General features: G+C 47.8%; 2 protein-coding genes across 15 annotated transcripts in view; one reads left to right on the plus strand and one right to left on the minus strand.

Annotated features, from left to right (window-relative positions):
• The window catches only part of LOC309334660 (uncharacterized protein), a 128,030-nt gene extending 122,676 nt beyond the window's left edge, over positions 1 to 5,354 (plus strand). For 4 of the 5 annotated variants that reach the window (XM_081849163.1, XM_081849164.1, XM_081849165.1 and 1 more), the window contains one exon: positions 432 to 5,354. In XM_081849163.1, the coding sequence (XP_081705289.1) occupies positions 432 to 2,416 (1,985 nt within the window). In that variant the 3' untranslated portion in view covers positions 2,417 to 5,354. Of the gene's footprint in view, positions 1 to 132; positions 168 to 431 lie in introns of those variants that run through there. The other variant, XM_081849167.1, reaches the window with a different exon arrangement.
• The window catches only part of LOC309334671 (uncharacterized protein), a 140,479-nt gene that overhangs the window by 61,285 nt on the left and 60,988 nt on the right, over positions 1 to 18,206 (minus strand). The window lies entirely within an intron of this gene.

Raw genomic sequence — 18,206 nt, forward strand, 5'->3', positions numbered from 1 at the left:
TCTGCGTCCCCGAGTCCTCCTGGACAGCAGCAGCAGTAACAGCAACCATAGTTGTGAGGCCTGTCAGGCCCCGCCCCGGGCCAGGTGGTTAGTGGCAAGAGCAGGGCCCTCAGGCACTCACACAGGAGAAGTCAAGGAGGAGAATTGTGGGATCATGGACTCTCTCAGTAAGGATCCCTGTTGGATCATAACATGTTGTGATTGGAGATGGAGTGGATTCCATGATTGAGCCACAAAAATATCCATCCCAGATAAAAGCCAAGCAATATCTCAGTTAATACCAGGAAACAAAAACAGTGAAAACTATTGGACGGCCTCACATCTCATTCTCTTCAGTTCTTCCTCTGTCACAAGCATTCATTAACATTGTTCAATAATCTGGAGCTCCCATTTCCTCCTGAGACTCTAATTAGCATCTCTCTTCATTGCAGATGGTGATGAATCAGAAGGGAAGAACAAGGGGGAGCACAACAGAATCCACATAGCGGAGAAGTCAGATAAATATTCAGAGTGTGTAGAGAATATCCGTCAGAGCTCCCAGTCCACCTCCCATCAAAGAAAGAGCTTTGTTCAAAGGAATAGCCTCACTTCACACGAAATAACACAGAGTAGGGAGAAATTGTATCAGTGCAGAGAATGTGGAAAGAGCTTCAGTCACTCGGGGAATCTCACTTCCCATCAAAGAGTTCATACAGGGGAGAAACCTTATCAGTGCTTCGAATGTGGAAAGAGCTTTAGTCGAAGTGCAAATCTCACTTCCCATCAAAGAGTTCATACAGGGGAGAAACCCTATCAGTGCTTGGAATGTGGAAAGAGCTTCAATCGGAAGGATCACCTCACTTCCCATCACAAAATTCATACAGGGGAGAAACCCTATCAGTGCTTGGAATGTGGGAAGCGCTTCACTCAGGAGGGGACTCTCACTTCCCATCACAGAATTCATACAGGGGAGAAACCCTATCAGTGCTTGGAATGTGGGAAGCGCTTCACTCAGGAGGGGACTCTCACTTCCCATCACAGAATTCATACAGGGGAGAAACCCTATCAGTGCTTGGAATGTGGAAAGAGCTTTCGTCGGAGTGGTCATCTGACTTCCCATCAAAGGACCCATCTCACTTCTCATCACAGAATTCATACAGGGGAGAAACCCTATCAGTGCTTCGAATGTGGAAAGAGCTTCAGTACGTGGGTGAATCTCACTTCTCATCAAAAAATTCATACAGGGGAGAAACCCTACCAGTGCTTGGATTGTGGAAAGAGCTTTCGTCGGAGTGGTCATCTGACTTCCCATCAAAGACTTCACACAGGGGAGAAACCCTATCAGTGCTTCCAATGTGGGAAAAGCTTCAGTCAAAGGACCCATCTCACTTCTCATCACAGAATTCATACAGGGGAGAAACCCTATCAGTGCTTCGAATGTGGAAAGAGCTTCAGTACGTGGGTGAATCTCACTTCTCATCAAAGAATTCATACAGGGGAGAAACCCTATCAGTGCTTGGATTGTGGAAAAGGTTTTCGTCTGAGTCGTGGTCTGACTTCCCATCAAAGACTTCATACAGGAGAGAAACCGTATCACTGCTTGGAATGTGGAAAGAGCTTTTGTCTGAGTGGTCATCTGACTTCCCATCAAAGACTTCACACAGGGGAAAAACCCTATCAGTGCTTCGAATGTGGGAAGAGCTTTCGTCTGAGTGGTGAACTCACTTCCCATCACAGAATTCATACAGGGGAGAAACCCTATCAGTGCTTCGAATGTGGAAAGAGCTTTTGTCAGAGTGGTGAACTCACTTCCCATCACAGAATTCATACAGGGGAGAAACCCTATATGTGCTTCGATTGTGGAAGAAGCTTCCGGGACAGCCACAAGCTCACTTCCCATCAAAGAATTCATACAGGGGAGAAACCCTATCAGTGCTTGGAATGCGGAAAGAGCTTCAGTCAAAGTGCCGCACTCTCTTCCCATCACAGAATTCATACAGGGGAGAAACCCTATCAGTGCTTGGAATGTGGAAAGAGCTTCAGTCTCAGGCATAATCTCACTTCCCATCAAAGAATTCATACAGGGGAGAAACCCTATCAGTGCTTGGAATGCGGAAAGAGCTTCAGTCAAAGTGCCGCACTCTCTTCCCATCACAGAATTCATACAGGGGAGAAACCCTATCAGTGCTTGGAATGTGGAAAGAGCTTCAGTCTCAGGCAGAATCTCACTTCCCATCAAAGAATTCATACAGGGGAGAAACCCTATCATTGTCTGGAATGTGGAAAGAGCTTCAGTCTCAGGCAGAATCTCACTTCCCATCAAAGAATTCATACAGGGGAGAAACCCTTTCAGTACTTGGAATGTGGAAAGAACTTCAGTCAACGCAGCTCTCTCATTTCCCATCAAATAATTCATACAAGAGAGGAAACGGTTTAGTGTTTGGAATGTGGGAAAGGATTCATTCATGGCCCACCAAATATTTCATACGGGGTTGAAAGCATATCAGCACATGGAATGTGTATAAAATTTCACTTGTTCAAAAGTCAATTTAAGATCTCACACCAGGGTGAAGTATAGAATTATAGATTCAGAATCTAGTCCAACCCCCTCCAGAAATGTAAAGTATTGCACTTGGGCAAAAAAAATGAGAGGCACAAATACAAGATGGGTGACACCTGGCTTGAGAGCAGTACATGTGAAAAGGATCTAGGAGTCTTGGTTGACCACAAACTTGACATGAGCCAACAGTGTGATGCGGCAGCTAAAAAAGCCAATGCAATTCTGGGCTGCATCAATAGGAGTATAGCATCTAGATCAAGGGAAGTAATAGTGCCACTGTATTCTGCTCTGGTCAGACCTCACCTGGAGTACTGTGTCCAGTTCTGGCACCACAGTTCAAGAAGGACACTGACAAACTGGAACGTGTCCAGAGGAGGCCAACCAAAATGGTCAAAGGCCTGGAAATGATGCCTTATGAGGAACGGCTAAGGGAGCTGGGCATGTTTAGCCTGGAGAAGAGGAGGTTAAGGGGTGATATGATAGGCATGTTCAAATATATAAAAGGATGTCACATAGAGGAGGGAGAAAGGTTGTTTTCTGCTGCTCCAGAGAAGCGGACACGGAGCAATGGATCCAAACTACAAGAAAGAAGATTCCACCTAAACATTAGGAAGAACTTCCTAACAGTAAGAGCTGTTCAGCAGTGGAATTTGCTGCCAAGGAGTGTGGTGGAGTCTCCTTCTTTGGAGGTCTTTAAGCAGAGGCTTGACAACCATATGTCAGGAGTGCTCTGATGGTGTTTGCTGCTTGGCAGGGGGTTGGACTCGATGGCCCTTGTGGTCTCTTCCAACTCTATGATTCTATGAAATCTCATTTCAAGCACCCATGACAGGTGGCCATCCAACTTCTTAGAACCCCCCAATGAAGGTCCACCCCCTTCTGAGAGAGTTCCTTTTCACTGTCAGCTCATGCAATTAAACAAGGTGGATCTGCGGCTAATTATCCCTGTTGAACCCCGCAGAGATGGGGCGGATGTGCCTTCACCCGCACGTCGTCCGATATCTGCCGCTCGCTGCAGTGGAGGCAGGGGCGCTGGGTGTTTAGCATTGCACGAATTGGACACTCTCTGATGCCAACGCCATGAGCGGGAGCATTCCTGTTTTTCAACAAAGATTTGAATTCAGACTTTGAATGGACTTTTGTCGCTCTGCTACAGAAGATGTGAGGTGAGCGTTTCATCTTTTTTGATACTTCGTGCTGTTGGGCCAACGCCCTCCCTCACTTGTCCGAATGGTGAGGAACTTCGCCCGTAGTAGCAGAGTACAGCAGAGGCAGACTCTGGCTGGAATGCAGCATCAAGAAAATAAGAAGTCAACAGAGCGAAGAGCTGACTCACGCAGCCGTATCCTTCAGCAAAAGCCAGATGCAAGGACCAGAGGGGAGGAGGAGGAGATATAGAAATCGCTCCCGTTCTCACACGATGATACATTAGGTAATTAGGCAATTAAAGGCACAGTGTCACACTGTGCAATGATAGAATGAAACACTGCAGTACTGACAGCTACTTCATGATTTGGCAAGCCTCGTGGAGAAAGATTCAATTAATGAAATGGAATGCAAGTGAAACTATATTAAAAAAAAAACTTGAGAATTTGATGTTTAATGGTGCGGTCCTTTGTGGAGGGCTCTAATTAGAACTGGCAAGGTATCAGCCTGTTTGAAGATATGGAGAGACTTTGTTCAAATACATGATTAAATATGATTTCGGCTGGGGATGCTACAACAGCGCAAATGATGGCGCATTAGAAAAAAAGGGGTCCCTCTCAAAGGGGGCTGAAGACAACCGACAGATTACAACTGAGGAATATTTCACACAGGAAACCACATCTGCTTGCATGAACTTTTGTTGTGTATGGATTTGTAAAAGTAAAGGTGAATCTTTGATCTTAGGGCCCAGGGGGAGCAAGGTTGGATTGTAGAGGGACCGAACAATTATTATCTGTGAAATCTATCCCATGGAGTGGTCTCTTACAGAAGATTTTTCAGTTTGGGAAAATATCACTTCGTTAAAATACATCAAAGGTAAAGGGACCCCTGACCATTAGGTCCAGTCATGATCGATTCTGGGGCACGGCACTCATCTTGCTTTATTTGCCAAGGGAGCCAGCGTACAGCTTCAGGGACTGAAGCAGGACCTGAAGGAATTTATCCTTATGCTTTTCATATAATCAGTTATCCATATAATCAGTTATCAGTTATCCATATATCCATATATATCCATATATAACCAGATATTTATATGATGATTTTATATAATCCATGTTTGAATCGTGAAAGCTTCTGCAAAAGCTTATAGCAAATTGCTTAAATCTGAAAAAATCCTAAATGAACTCTGCCCCAGTACCCTTCCTTGTTATTTTCAATGTCTCGCTAACCAAAGGGGGGCAGCAATAAATCTGATGTGCTGGCACTTTCCCCCCTTGTCCAGACAAGGTCTGAGCAGTTAAAACAGGAAGATGCTAAGCGCAGAATGTATAGCAGATGGCCGCGTAGGAGCACAACAGCCGAAGTTCCTTTTCTCAAATTTTCTGTTTCTTACCATAAATCTGGGGAAAAGGTTAAAACTGCGTGTTCAGACTGAAAAAGCAGAAGTTGGGAGGGAACTCTTTACATGATCAGAAGAGGCAAGGCTGGAATGCGCTCATTAGCTTTATTTTTGCTGCCGTTTGCAATTGTATCTGATTATGTCATGATCTATGAAGTATGTACTCGGGTATAAAGCTTCTGGGCGCTAGAGCCCGGGGCCCAGTCTTTTGGAAAGAATTCCACTGGGTCAATTATTGCTCAGCAATAAACCTCACTTTCTTTTTCTTCACTGCTGCGTCTGTCAATTCTTGGACACTATTTGAGAGGGTCACAGGTACTTAAAAATCCTTGCAACAGGACATGTGGCCAGCATAACTAAGCCGCTTCTGGTGAACCAGAGCAGTGCACGGAAACACCGTTTACCTTCCCACCAGAGCAGTACTTATTTATCTACTTGCTCTTTGACGTGCTTTCAAACTGCTAGGTTGGCAGGAGCTGGGACCGAGCAACGGGAGCTAACCCCGTTATGGGGATTCAAACCGCTGACCTTCTGATCAGCAAGCCCTAGGCTCTGTGGTTTAACCCACACTGCCACCCGCATCCCATACATTACATGTGTCTTAATTTTATCTAAACAAAGGAAAGCTGGAAGACAGCCCAGAGTCCTGGAAGGTAAGACGGCGGAATGAAATGAGGTCTTTAAGCAGAGGCTTGACAGCCATATGTCAGGAGTGCTCTGATGGTGTTTCCTGCTTGGCAGGGGGTTGGACTCGATGGCCCTTGTAGTCTCTTCCAACTCTGTGATTATATGAAATAGGGCTATCTGAGGAGGGACAACAAGAAGAACAAAATTTTCATCTTGGATGTTAAAATTTGGTATTGTATCAATTATTAATGAAATTATTAATGAAAAATTAATAATAATAGTAATAAAGACTGGAGAATTAGAGGAAACATGACAAGCAGGAGGAGGAGGGAGAGGAGTAAAGGGACAAAAAATAGAGGACATTGGGGTGGATCTGAAAGTGCTCTTGTGGAACATAAATGGACTTAAGAATGAAACCAAAAGAAACCTTATAACATAAATCTTGCTAAAACAAAAATTGGACATTATATATTTGCAGGAAACACACAGAAAAAAACCAAGAAAAGGGAAGTGGTTTTGTATATTAACCCCAAATTAGATTTCAAACAAATATTTAAGGATAGGAAAGGCAGAATAATAGGGGTGGAGGTCAAATTAGCAGAGAACAATGGATGGAGGCTGGGCCAGGAAATAGGTCTACCTTCTGGAAGAAATCACAGGGTCAGAAGGGCCCCCAGGGGCCATCTAGTCCAACCCCCTGCAAGGCAGGGATTGCAGCAAACGCCCAAGAACGAACCAGGCGGGAGTGGAATTGGGGAGATTGGGGGAAAGTTGTATCTCCACTCCCCAAAGATTCAGCCCCTTTCCCAGACTTCAGACTGGCTGAATTGGAAGGGACCCCCAAGGGCCATCTAGACCCCCCTGCAATGCAGACCTACTCCCCTCCACCTCCCTCATACCCGATATCCACTTCTTCCTGCCAGGACCCATGGGGGGGGGGCTCATTCTGCAGTGGCTTCTTGGGATCCCAAGCACCACTCTCTTCTGTTTCAGCTTGGGGGGCTTTGCCCTCCCAGTATCTCCGGAGGACTTATTTTTTGGGTGGGGGGAGAGAAAGAGGGAGGTCTGTATGTGTGGGGTCAAACAATTAAGGAAACTTGCAAAACACCAAGCCAGCAAGTTATGGAAACCCCGGAGCTGCCCTGATGGACCCTGCAACATTGCAAATTGTAGCAGGAACCCCACCCCACCCCAATCATTCTGTTTGTACAAACTTCACACACACTCACACTCACACACTACATACGCCACACTTCTGTTATAAATTCATAAGAAAATCAACCATACATTGGATTTGCACTGTTCCATTTTTATTTTACTCCATGAAGGAAAGACTACAAAATGGGGAAGATTTGATACAGGGCAGCCATAATCCCTTCACCATCCCAGCACATCTACAGGAGCCCTGCCCAGTTATGACTATGCCAACCCTGATGATCCCAGACAGAAGACAATCAAGATCACAAAGAACTTGCATATGGGAGTGGATTCAGCTTGGACTGGAACAAAGGACAATGATCAGATCTTCCCTCTGGGGGCAGGAAACTGCAAAGTCCCCTTTGTCACCTGTAAAGTACTCAAGGGGGAACCAGCCAGGTGACAGGACACTCAGGTTACCACCGCAACTCCTCCCTCAACCCCTCCTTTCTGTGATGTATGCGTGATGTTTCTGGGGGTGGGCTTGACCTAGAGGAGGGGAATTTCAAAAGTTTTTATAAGGTCTTGCACACCATTTTTCTGTGTCTTTTCTCTCACCTGCAAGTGAGGGGAACACCCTGTTGCAACAGTTCAATAAAGGCCAAGCCTACAGGCTGCTGATTTGCTCCAATTTACTCTGGTTGGTGTCTTTACTTTTTGTCCAAGGGAGCCCTCGGATTTTTCCGGTAACAAAATGAATCCTAAATGCTCCCCAAAGACCACCCAGCCCCAGCCCTTGCAAGGGTCTCCTGCCTCCTCCCGCACCCCCTGTCCGGCTCCCCTCCCTCCCTCCCTGGCTACTGCTCTCTCCCAAACCCATGTGGGTAACCAGGCAGCTGGCTCAATCCACCCACTTCCGGGTGCTCTCTCCCCCTCGCCCAATCGCCTCGCAAGGGGAAGCCGCTGCGGAGAAAGGGGAGAGGCCATGTTGGGTCAGGGCAGCCGGTTCTCCCATGTTTGGAGCAGGAGGAAGGGCCCGTGGCCATCTTGAATGAGGGCAATTCTGTGCCTGTCTGTTATACACACATACATATATACATCTGTCTATCATCTATCTACAGTGAGGGGGGAAAGTAATTGATCCCCTGCTAAATTTGCCGTTTGCCCTCTGACGAAGAAATGACCAGATCAAAATTTTAATCGTAGGTTTATTGTAGCTGTGCAAGAGAGAATAACAACAGGAAACCCCCCAGAAACCCCCCTCGCTGTATATGTTGACACACACCCACACACACCTGGCTCTCGTTTGGAGAAGGAGTGAGAGGCGGAGGCTCTTCTAGAATGGCATTTCCCTGGCACCTCCTTTCCTCCCAGGAGCTCCTCCTTCCACAACAACCCTGCCAGGCTGGCCTCTTGCATGTCGCCCCCTTTCCAGCACTGCATGGTTTAGTGTGGCAGCACCTGCCCTTTGGAACTCCCCGCCTCTTGCAATAAAGCGCATGCCTTTGCTAGACGCTTTTCTGGCACCTGCTAAAAGCATTAGGAAGCTGAAGTAATTTTAATCTGTTTTAATATTTTAGCTTTTCTCTGTTTTAAAGAAGGCTTGTTATTTTTTATTGACTTTACTGCTGTGGTGTTTGTTTGTTTTTGTACTGGTAAACAATTTTGCAGGTTTTTTAAAAATAAATTTTATGAAATAAATAAACAATAAATATAAATAAAACAACACAAGCCAAAACACGATGCATCCTGTGGATTTAAGTATCTGTCCACAGTGGCCCAGAGGCCCAGAATCCACATTCCTTTGTAAGAAAATATGATATAAAGTCAAAACATTTTTGCAGGCACAAAAAAAAAAGAAAGGTCAATATTGGGGAGGTGACAAAAACTTTTCCACACCAGGTACCCCCTGACCTTGTTATGCCACTACCCGGGGTGCAGGGAGGGGGCATGGGGGTCCCTGCTCAGATCATGCACAGTGGGCGCAGACCCCCAAGTCAGGGAACAGAGGGTCCTCCTTTGTCCTCTCTGCCAAGCCAGGGAGGGGCCAGTTCGCAGGAGGACTGCAGCTCTGTTCTACCTACCTACCTACCAACATACATACCTACACATATATATATATATATATATATATATTTGCTTTCGTAGATTTTCACGGGTACAGGAATGCAGGTTTTGGTGTCCTCGGGTGTCTTCCCGTGTAAAAGTTGGGGTGTCTAGGCGACGTTTCGACGAGGTCTCACTCGTCATCTTCAGGCTGGTGCTTTCGGCTTCTTGTTACTGGAACAGAGCAGGATCTCAGTGTTTGAGTTCCTATAAATACTGTAGAGGGGGTGTGGTGTATAGCCTCCAATGTTCTGGGCAGAGAGGAAGTTCCCAGGCTAGTGTGCCTTTTCTTCTTTTGTTCCTTAATTACTTGAGAGATATCTTGAGTGATTTCTTGAGTGATATCCTGAGTACCACTTAGGTGGGTCATTAGGTGTGGATTAGTTGTTAAAGTCTTTGTGTCTTGACCTCTTGAACTTTGTGAAGAGTTTTCCTGAGAAGATGGCTGTACTGTACTTAGTTGTGCTCTGGCTTGGCTTCGTGTATAGGGGCGAGCTGTGGTTTTGTGGCTTGTGTCAGCCAGATCTGTGTAGGGATTGCAGGGGGGTGCAGCATCCGGAGGTGCCACCATGGATTGGCTACTGGATGGTGTCTGTAATTCATCTGTGGAGAGGGTCTGGGTTTGGGTCTGGTGTGGTTGATTGGTGTTGGCGTTCTGTGTGCCTCTGGATCTGGTGTCAGTTTTTGTGGGGAGGGCTAATTTCCAGATGTCTGGCAAGCGGGATGTGTCGTCACGCTTGTTCATGTTGTGAGGGTGTTTCTCTATCTCGATGGCTTCCATGATTATTCTCTTGTGGTGATGTTCCGTGTTAAAGAGCAATTTGGAATCTGCAAAATTAATTTCGTGTCCTGTTTCTTTCATGTGTTGGAAAAGAGAGGAAGTTTTTTCTTCTTTTTTGACGGCATTCTTGTGTTCTGCGATACGTGCATTTATTCGTCTGTTTGTTTGTCCAATGTACGTGGCTGGGCAGACTTTGCAGGGTATTTCATAGATCCCTTGGTTTTCCAACTGGATTTTATCCTTGGGGTTTCTGAGGATATTGGCTATTTTTTGGTTGGTGCAAAAGGCTGTTTTGATATTGTGTTTATGGAGGATTTTGCTAATTTTATCTGTAGTGCCCTTGATATAAGGGAGGAGGGCCATGCCATTGTTTTCTTCTGTGTCTTGGTTTTTGGGGGGTGTTTCCTTTTGGATTAGCTTCGTAATCCTGTTTTGCTGGTATCCATTGGCAATTAACACGTTTGAGAGATTCTGTAACTCAGTTGTCAAGTGGTCTTTGTCAGCCAGGCGTTTGGTTCTGGAGATGAGAGTCTTGGCTACGGAGTTTATTTGTGCAGGGTGGTGGTGTGATTGTGCATGTAAGTAGCGGTTGGTGTGTGTTTTTTTCCGGTAGATAGTGTGTCCTAGGGAGCCATCAGGTTTTTTGTAGATTAGGACGTCAAGGAAGGGAAGTTGGTTGTTGGCTTCTATTTCCATAGTGAATTGTATTTTGGGGTGTAAGTTGTTGAGATGTGTGAGGAAGCTATCCAGTTTTTCTTTCCCGTGTGGCCAAATTACAAAGGTGTTGTCAACATATCTGAGCCAAAGTTTGGCTCACACATCTCAACAACTTACACACATCTCACACATCTCAACAACTTACACCCCAAAATACAATTCACTATGGAAATAGAAGCCAACAACCAACTTCCCTTCCCTTCCACTCCTTTCCTGGCCCCCCCAAAATGGAGGCGGCTTTGGACCCTGGATGAACCTGAGAGGAGCCTGGAGGGGGGCAGGGAGGGGCCTCTCGCCCCTTCCCAGACTTGTCCTCCAACCATTTATTACTACTGTTTATGAAACTTAGGCCCCGCAGGGTTCTGGCACCCGGAACAGTTATTTCAAAGGATCTCAAACCCTAAAATGGATCGACAGGTAACTGACAGACGGAGATGATCTCTAGAGATGCCCCCCTTGGTTGGGCCTGTGATGGACAGCAGAGCCAGGCCAGTCGGCGGACTTAGTCCCTCAGATATTTCCTGGAGCCTCGCTCTGATTGGCTCCCAAGACAGCGGGGGCGGAGACAGCCCTTTTGGCGGGAAAATGCAAGGCGCCTTTTCTGAGGGAGGGTCTGAGGGGGGAGAGGAAGAGGAGTCAGGCGGGAGTTCAAGGGGAGAAGCTGGGGGGAGGGGAGGGAGACCCCCAAGAAGGAGGGCTGAGGGGACCCCCTGGGTGGGGGGGGGCGGACTGAGAGAGGGGAGGGGAGGGAGACCCCCAAGAAGGAGGGCTGAGGGGACCCCCTGGGTGTGGGGGGCGGACTGAGGGGGGGAGCAGAGGGAGACCCCCAAGAAGGAGGGCTGAGGGGACCCCTGGGTGTGGGGGGCGGACTGAGAAAGGGGAGGGGAGGGAGACCCCCAAGAAGGAGGGCTGAGGGGACCCCCTGGGTGTGGGGGGCGGACTAAGAAGGGGGAGCGGAGGGAAACCCCCAAGAAGGAGGGCTGAGGGGACCCCCTGGGTGTGGGGGGCGGACTGAGAGGGGGCAGCGCAGGGAGACCCCCAAGAAGGAGGGCTGAGGGGACCCCCTGGGTGTGGGGGGCGGACTGAGAGAGGGGAGGGGAGGGAGACCCCCAAGAAGGAGGGCTGAGGGGACCCCCTGTGTGTGGGGGGTGGACTGAGGGGGGGAGCGGAGGGAGACCCCCAAGAAGGAGGGCTGAGGGGACCCCTGGGTGTGGGGGGCGGACTGAGAGGGATGAGGGAAGGGAGACCCCCAAGAAGGAGGGCTGAGTGGACCCCCTGGGTGTGGGGGGTGGACTGAGAGAGGGGAGGGGAGGGAGACCCCCAAGAAGGAGGGCTGAGGGGACCCCCTGGGTGGGGGGGCGGACTGAGAGGGGGCGGAGGGAGACCCCCGGGAAGGAGGGCTTGTTGGAATTCAGGCTCGGTCAGAGGTGTGTGCCTATCTGTTCAGGCACCGGCTGAATTCCTTTGACCTCCCTCCGGCGACTCCCGGCAGGAAAAACAACACGAGGTCCGTTCCGGCGATTTTCCTCAGGCTGTGAGAAAAACACACCAACTGCTTCTCCTCCTTCTCCTCCTCCCTGCATATCCCCAGGGAGGGGAATCAGACACAGACAGAAATGTAACTACATGCTTTATTCCTGTCTTTAGCAGTCATATAGTAAAAGATGTCTGCTCTCTTCAACAAAACAGAGAGTAACTCCAAACTCCACCCATGTACATCCTGTACAGGTCATATGACACACACTGAGCTCATATCCTGTGCTCAATAAGGATGGACTGCCCCTTTGTTTCCATAGCAGCAGTCACACACATCCTGTCTGGCTTTACAGCCACTGGCAGCTGTCTGAGCTGTTAGAGCCTTTGCTTGCTGCAGCATTGCTGCTTTAGAATAACATACTCCCCCTAAAGTATCAATGCGTGCTGCGAGCAAAGCGTCATCCAGAGAAGAAAACAAACAGTTGTTATACTTATAACACTCCCCTGTTGTTTCAGTTCCACCCTTGGAACTACCCGCCACTGGTTTCACCAATGTACCTCTCTGGTTGTGTGACTTCCAAGGAATGAGTGCTTCTGCATTACCTTGGTTAACAACTCCCTGTTGTGCCTTTGTCTCTGACTCAGACACAGCTTCAATTTGACCTTGGTCGTTTACAATAGCAACAGCTAGGTTAGCAAACTCCTTTGAATACCTCTTGGGTGGTACACCCTTCGTTGCTCTCTCAGACCTGCGTAAGAAGTGCTGCTCTTCTTTGCTTTCTGGTTCAACCTTTGGACTCTCTGGAGAACCAGTACCAATTGTAAACAGTGGTTCATCTTCCTCCTCTTCTGAGGGTCTAGTCATTACGTGAGATTTCCTCTCAATGACTGTGACAACTGAGCTGTCTGAGCTATCGCTGTCATCAGTACTACTGAACTCAACAAAATCAACATCATCATCATCATCATCAGAATCATCATCACCTGTGGGAAATGTGTGAACTATCACTCTCTCCTGTTCAGGAGCACTCTCTAGAAATTTTGTGAGAATCACCTTACCAGATTCAGACAAAATTACTCTGTAGAGACCCTTTTCATAACCCACAAAAATGCCTCTGGCATTCTTAACTCCACCCGGAGCTTCTGTCCTCACATGAGACCCAAAAACCTTGAAATGGGCAACAGAAGGTTTTCTGTGGAACAGTTTCTCAAAAGGAGAACTTCCCAACTCTTTTGAAAACTTTCTCAACCACGTATAACAATATGACGTTAGCGATTCAGCCCAGTACTCATGTGGCAGATGTGAACTAAGCAATTGCGCTTCCATTCCCTTTTGCAATTCTTTGTTCACCCTAACACAGACACATCTGTTCCAAGCTTCTTCTGAAGCTGCAATTTTGTGTCTTATCCCTTTCTTCTTCAGGAACCTCTGGAAATCCTGTAAAAGAAAAATTGGCTTCTCATCTGTGCAAAGACAATCTATGTCAGCATCATGCATATTTTTAACCTTTTCACAAAACTCTTTAAACCTTTCTAAGGCTTCTTTCGGTCTCTCCAAAAGATAAATCCAGACAAAACCTGTGAAAGAATCAACACATATTAGGTAATACTTTGCATTGCCTCTAGATGGTGCTAAAGGACCAATCACATCAGCATACACTCGCTGAAATGCCTTGTCGACCCTCGAGGTTACCTGCTTGGCGTTCTTCTTGGATACACCTGCAAAAGAGATCATGTTAGGATCAGAAGAATTACATTCCATGTAATCACTTTGATCAAAAGTCAACAAATATAGTCCATCTTTCTCTTTGGCAGAAAGATACAACTCTCCATCTTTGTAGATCTCGCAGTGTTGATCATCATAGGACAGTTTTAGTCCCTTCTTGGCAATCTGCGAAACGCTGAGCAGATTGTACTTCAACTCTGGAACCAAATAAACATTGTTTATAGTCAAGTTCTGACTTTTAAGATACACAGTCCCAATTCCGGTCGCTTCCAGCTCTTGACCGTTGGCTTGTTGTACAACGAAGCTTTGCTTCTTAAACGACGAAAACAAATCCCTACGATGGGTCATGTGAAATGTCGCTCCCGTGTCTATGATAAAAACGTTCTCCACTTCTGGCTTGGTTCCTTTCGACATCAAAGCCTTTGCAGGCTTCGCCTGTGACTTGGCATGACCTCTGCCTGACGCCTCAGACTTCGTGGAGCTTCCCTTGGCTCCCTTGTTCTGACGTGGCCTCTTGCAGTACCGCTGAAGATGCCCAGTCTGTCCACAATTGTAGCATCGGACAACGTTCAAAGCTACGGCATTTTCTCCAGTAGCTGTAGCAGTGGGGGTGTCAGAACTCCGTTCTTGTCTCCCCCTGTCCTTGACTTCCAGGGCGGCAAGCCTGTCATGTTCACAAAGAACCACGGCAAAGACCCTGTCCGACGTTAGATCAGCTGCTGGGAGGGACCCCAGCTGACTGGCAACTGTTTTGTAAGTCCGATTCAGACTGTTGATGACCATGAAGCAAAACACTTCCTCCTGCAGACGGAAATTGCGTTCCACCATCTGTTGACGCAGAAATTTCATTTCCGTCAGGTGCGCTTGAACATCTCCATCAGGCGCAAGCCTCAGGTTGGTCAGCTTCTCAAAATGCAGCAACGCTGAAGAACCTGCATCTCTCTGATGTGTCCTTCTCAGCGTGTCCCAAACATCTCTCGCGTGCTGTAAATCTTGTACATGGATAAGCTCAGAGTCTGACACGCACAGAATTATAGCAGTTCTGGCCTTCACATCCTGTGACTCCCAAGCACGCGTTGGTGCTGGAGGGATGGGGTTCTCAATCACCCCAAACAGTCTCTGATTCTGCAGCAGGGCCTTCATCTTAATAGACCAAGATGCATAATTGTCACTGGTCAAAAGGGGCGGAGAAGGCAGGGTTCCCCCCTTCTTAGCATCCATTTTGAGTCCTTGCACTGACTCTCAAACACAAGCCTCTAAAATCCAATAGCTGGCTTGTTTACACTCTGTGCACCTGGCAGCTATAACACTGGCCGCTTGCAGAGTCGTTTTCAAGAGTTTTTTCTAAGGGCCTAGTCAAAACTAACTTGTTTTTGCCTCTCTGAGGCATTGTGTGACTTACAGCCCTTATCTTGGAACTGGCCTGTGTTGTTAAGCAACTGCATTCCTTTTCCTTGGACAGGAAAACCACAGGAATGTTTGGAATGCAGAGCCCTTCTCTCTCGGAGCTGTTTTTCCCAAACCTTGCTCCCTCGAAGCAGAGAATGAATCAATCTGCATTCACACTTCTAAGCCCGAAAATCTCATACCTGGGCTCCGTTGCTTGGCTTTCAGCTTCCTCTGGTGAGCTTCTGGCTGCAGAGAAATAGCCTCTCACTTCAGGCTTCCATGGAGCAATGGAAACAGCAGCTCTGCCATTCTTTGATGCAGACTCCCATGGATCGAAGAAACCATCTGGCTCCTGCTACCACTGTTGGAATTCAGGCTCGGTCAGAGGTGTGTGCCTATCTGTTCAGGCACCGGCTGAATTCCTTTGACCTCCCTCCGGCGACTCCCGGCAGGAAAAACAACACGAGGTCCGTTCCGGCGATTTTCCTCAGGCTGTGAGAAAAACACACCAACTGCTTCTCCTCCTTCTCCTCCTCCCTGCATATCCCCAGGGAGGGGAATCAGACACAGACAGAAATGTAACTACATGCTTTATTCCTGTCTTTAGCAGTCATATAGTAAAAGATGTCTGCTCTCTTCAACAAAACAGAGAGTAACTCCAAACTCCACCTATGTACATCCTGTACAGGTCATATGACACACACTGAGCTCATATCCTGTGCTCAATAAGGATGGACTGCCCCTTTGTTTCCATGGCAGCAGTCACACACATCCTGTCTGGCTTTACAGCCACTGGCAGCTGTCTGAGCTGTTAGAGCCTTTGCTTGCTGCAGCATTGCTGCTTTAGAATAACAGGGCTGAGGGGGCCCCCTGGGTGTGGGGGGCAGACTAAGGGGGGATGCGGAGGGAAAGGGCCCTTCGCTCAGGAACCCCCCAAGTCTGACTCCGCCAGGGAAGCAGGGCTGCGTCCAGAACATTGAATGGTGAGTGACACCTGTCATAACTCAGTCAAGGAAGGAGAGGGAAGGGGCAGAAACCAAGGGAAGCATTTGTCCGCCATGTCTGGAAACCTGAACTGGAACAATGGCTTTTCGGGAACCGGAGCTTAAGAAAAACTGTGCATGGACTACTGCATTTAACGCCGTGACATCCTCAAAGTTGAAGCCAGAAGTTGACTTCAGCCTGAAAGAACGCGTCTCCTGACACCAGCTTTTTCTTGGCAAAAAGAACTTTTCTTGTTTGTTTTCCCTCACACAAGAGAGGCTGTGGTCAATGGCAGAAATGCATTGAATTGGCATGTACCCATTTCTTTGCCTTGCCTATTGTTGTGTGTTTGGGGGAGGGAGACTGTACGCTGAGACCTTCCCAACCCCTGGATTCAGCAAGGATGGCTTTCCTGAGGAGCCAATCGCCTGGGAGACGGGCCATTCAGGGGAAACAAGGAAGGGGACCTGTGTGGTTCGGGAAATGGGGGTCCCACTCCCCCAACGGGCCGGTAGAGGACCGTGATGTGAGGGAGAGGAGAAGGAGCAAGCTGGAGAGAGACTTAGAGGAATGTTTCATTTCTGTTTGAATCCAAGGCTGCGCCTGTGGGAGAAACCAGACCTTTGGGGGGGGGGTGAATGCTGTGAATCTCTACAATGTAGACTTGCATATATGTGTAAAGAGACCATGTATCTTAAAGACCCCCCCCAGTCTCCTCTGTGCCTCATTCCAAAAGTAAACACCAAGCCAGGCATACTGCTCCTGTAGTCTTGGAATCTCACACCGCTCGGACATTGAGGTGGCCTGCAGCAATATATTAATAATGATGATGATAATGATAATAATAATAATAATAATAATAATAATAATAATAATAATAATAATAATTTATTTATACCCCGCCCTCCCCAGCCAAGGCCAGGCTCAGGGCGGCTAACAAGCAATAATAAAAATAAGTTGAAGGAATAATAATAATAATAATAATAATAATAATTTATTATTTGTACCCCGCCCATCTGGCTGGGTTTCCCCAGCCACTCTGGGCGGCTTCCAACAGAGATGAAAAATACACTAAAATGTCACATATTAAAAACTTCCCTGAACAGGGCTGCCTTCAGATGTCTTCTGAATGTCAGGTAGTTGTTTATCGCTTTGACATCCGATGGGAGGGCGTTCCACAGGGCGGGTGCCACTACCGAGAAGGCCCTCTGCCTGGTTCCCTGTAACTTGGCCTCTCGCAGTGAGGGAACCGCCAGAAGGCCCTCGGTGCTGGACCTCAGTGTCCGGGCAGAACAATGGGAGTGGAGACGCTCCTTCAGATATACTGGACCGATGCCGTTTAGGGCTTTAAAGGTCAGCACCAACACTTTGAATTGTGCTCCGAAACGTATTGGGAGCCAATGTAGGTCTTTCAAGACCGGTGTTATATGGTCTCGGCGGCCGCTCCCAGTCACCAGTCTAGCTGCCGCATTCTGGATTAGTTGTAGTTTCCGGGTCACCTTCAAAGGTAGCCCCACGTAGAGTGCATTGCAGTAGTCCAAGCGGGAGATAACCAGAGCATGCACCACTCTGGAGAGACAGTCCGCAGGCAGATAGGGTCTCAGCCTACGTACCAGATGGAGCTGGTAAACAGCTGCCCTGGACACAGATTTGACCTGTGCCTCCATGGACAGCTGTGAGTCCAAAATGACTCCCAGGCTGCGCACCTGGTCCTTCAGGGGCACAGTTACCCCATTCAGGACCAGGGAATCCTCCACACCTGCCCGCCCCCTGTCCCCCCAAAACAGTACTTCTGTCTTGTCAGGATTCAACCTCAATCTTTTAGCCGCCATCCATCCTCCAACCGCTTCCAGACACTCACAGTCTTAAAAACTTAAATACAACTTAAAAACAAAATTTAAATACAACATTAAATATTGAAACATTAAAATATTAAAATGTAGCCTCATCACAGGAGGTGAAGGAAAGGAAAAAAGAAAGAGAAGGAGGGAATCAAATTGGCTCCAAGCCAAAGGCCAGGCAGAACAACTCTGTCTTACAGGCCCTGCGGAAAGAAATCAGATCCTGCAGGGCCCTGGTCTCATGAGGCAGAGGGTTCCACCAGGCCGGAGCCAGAGTTGAAAAGGCCCTGGCTCTGGTTGAAGCTAATCTAACTTCCTTAGGGCCTGGGACCACTAGG

This window comes from Podarcis erhardii (genome assembly GCF_964252035.2).
Source record: "Podarcis erhardii genome assembly, chromosome: 2".
NCBI classification, from domain to species: domain Eukaryota; kingdom Metazoa; phylum Chordata; class Lepidosauria; order Squamata; family Lacertidae; genus Podarcis; species Podarcis erhardii.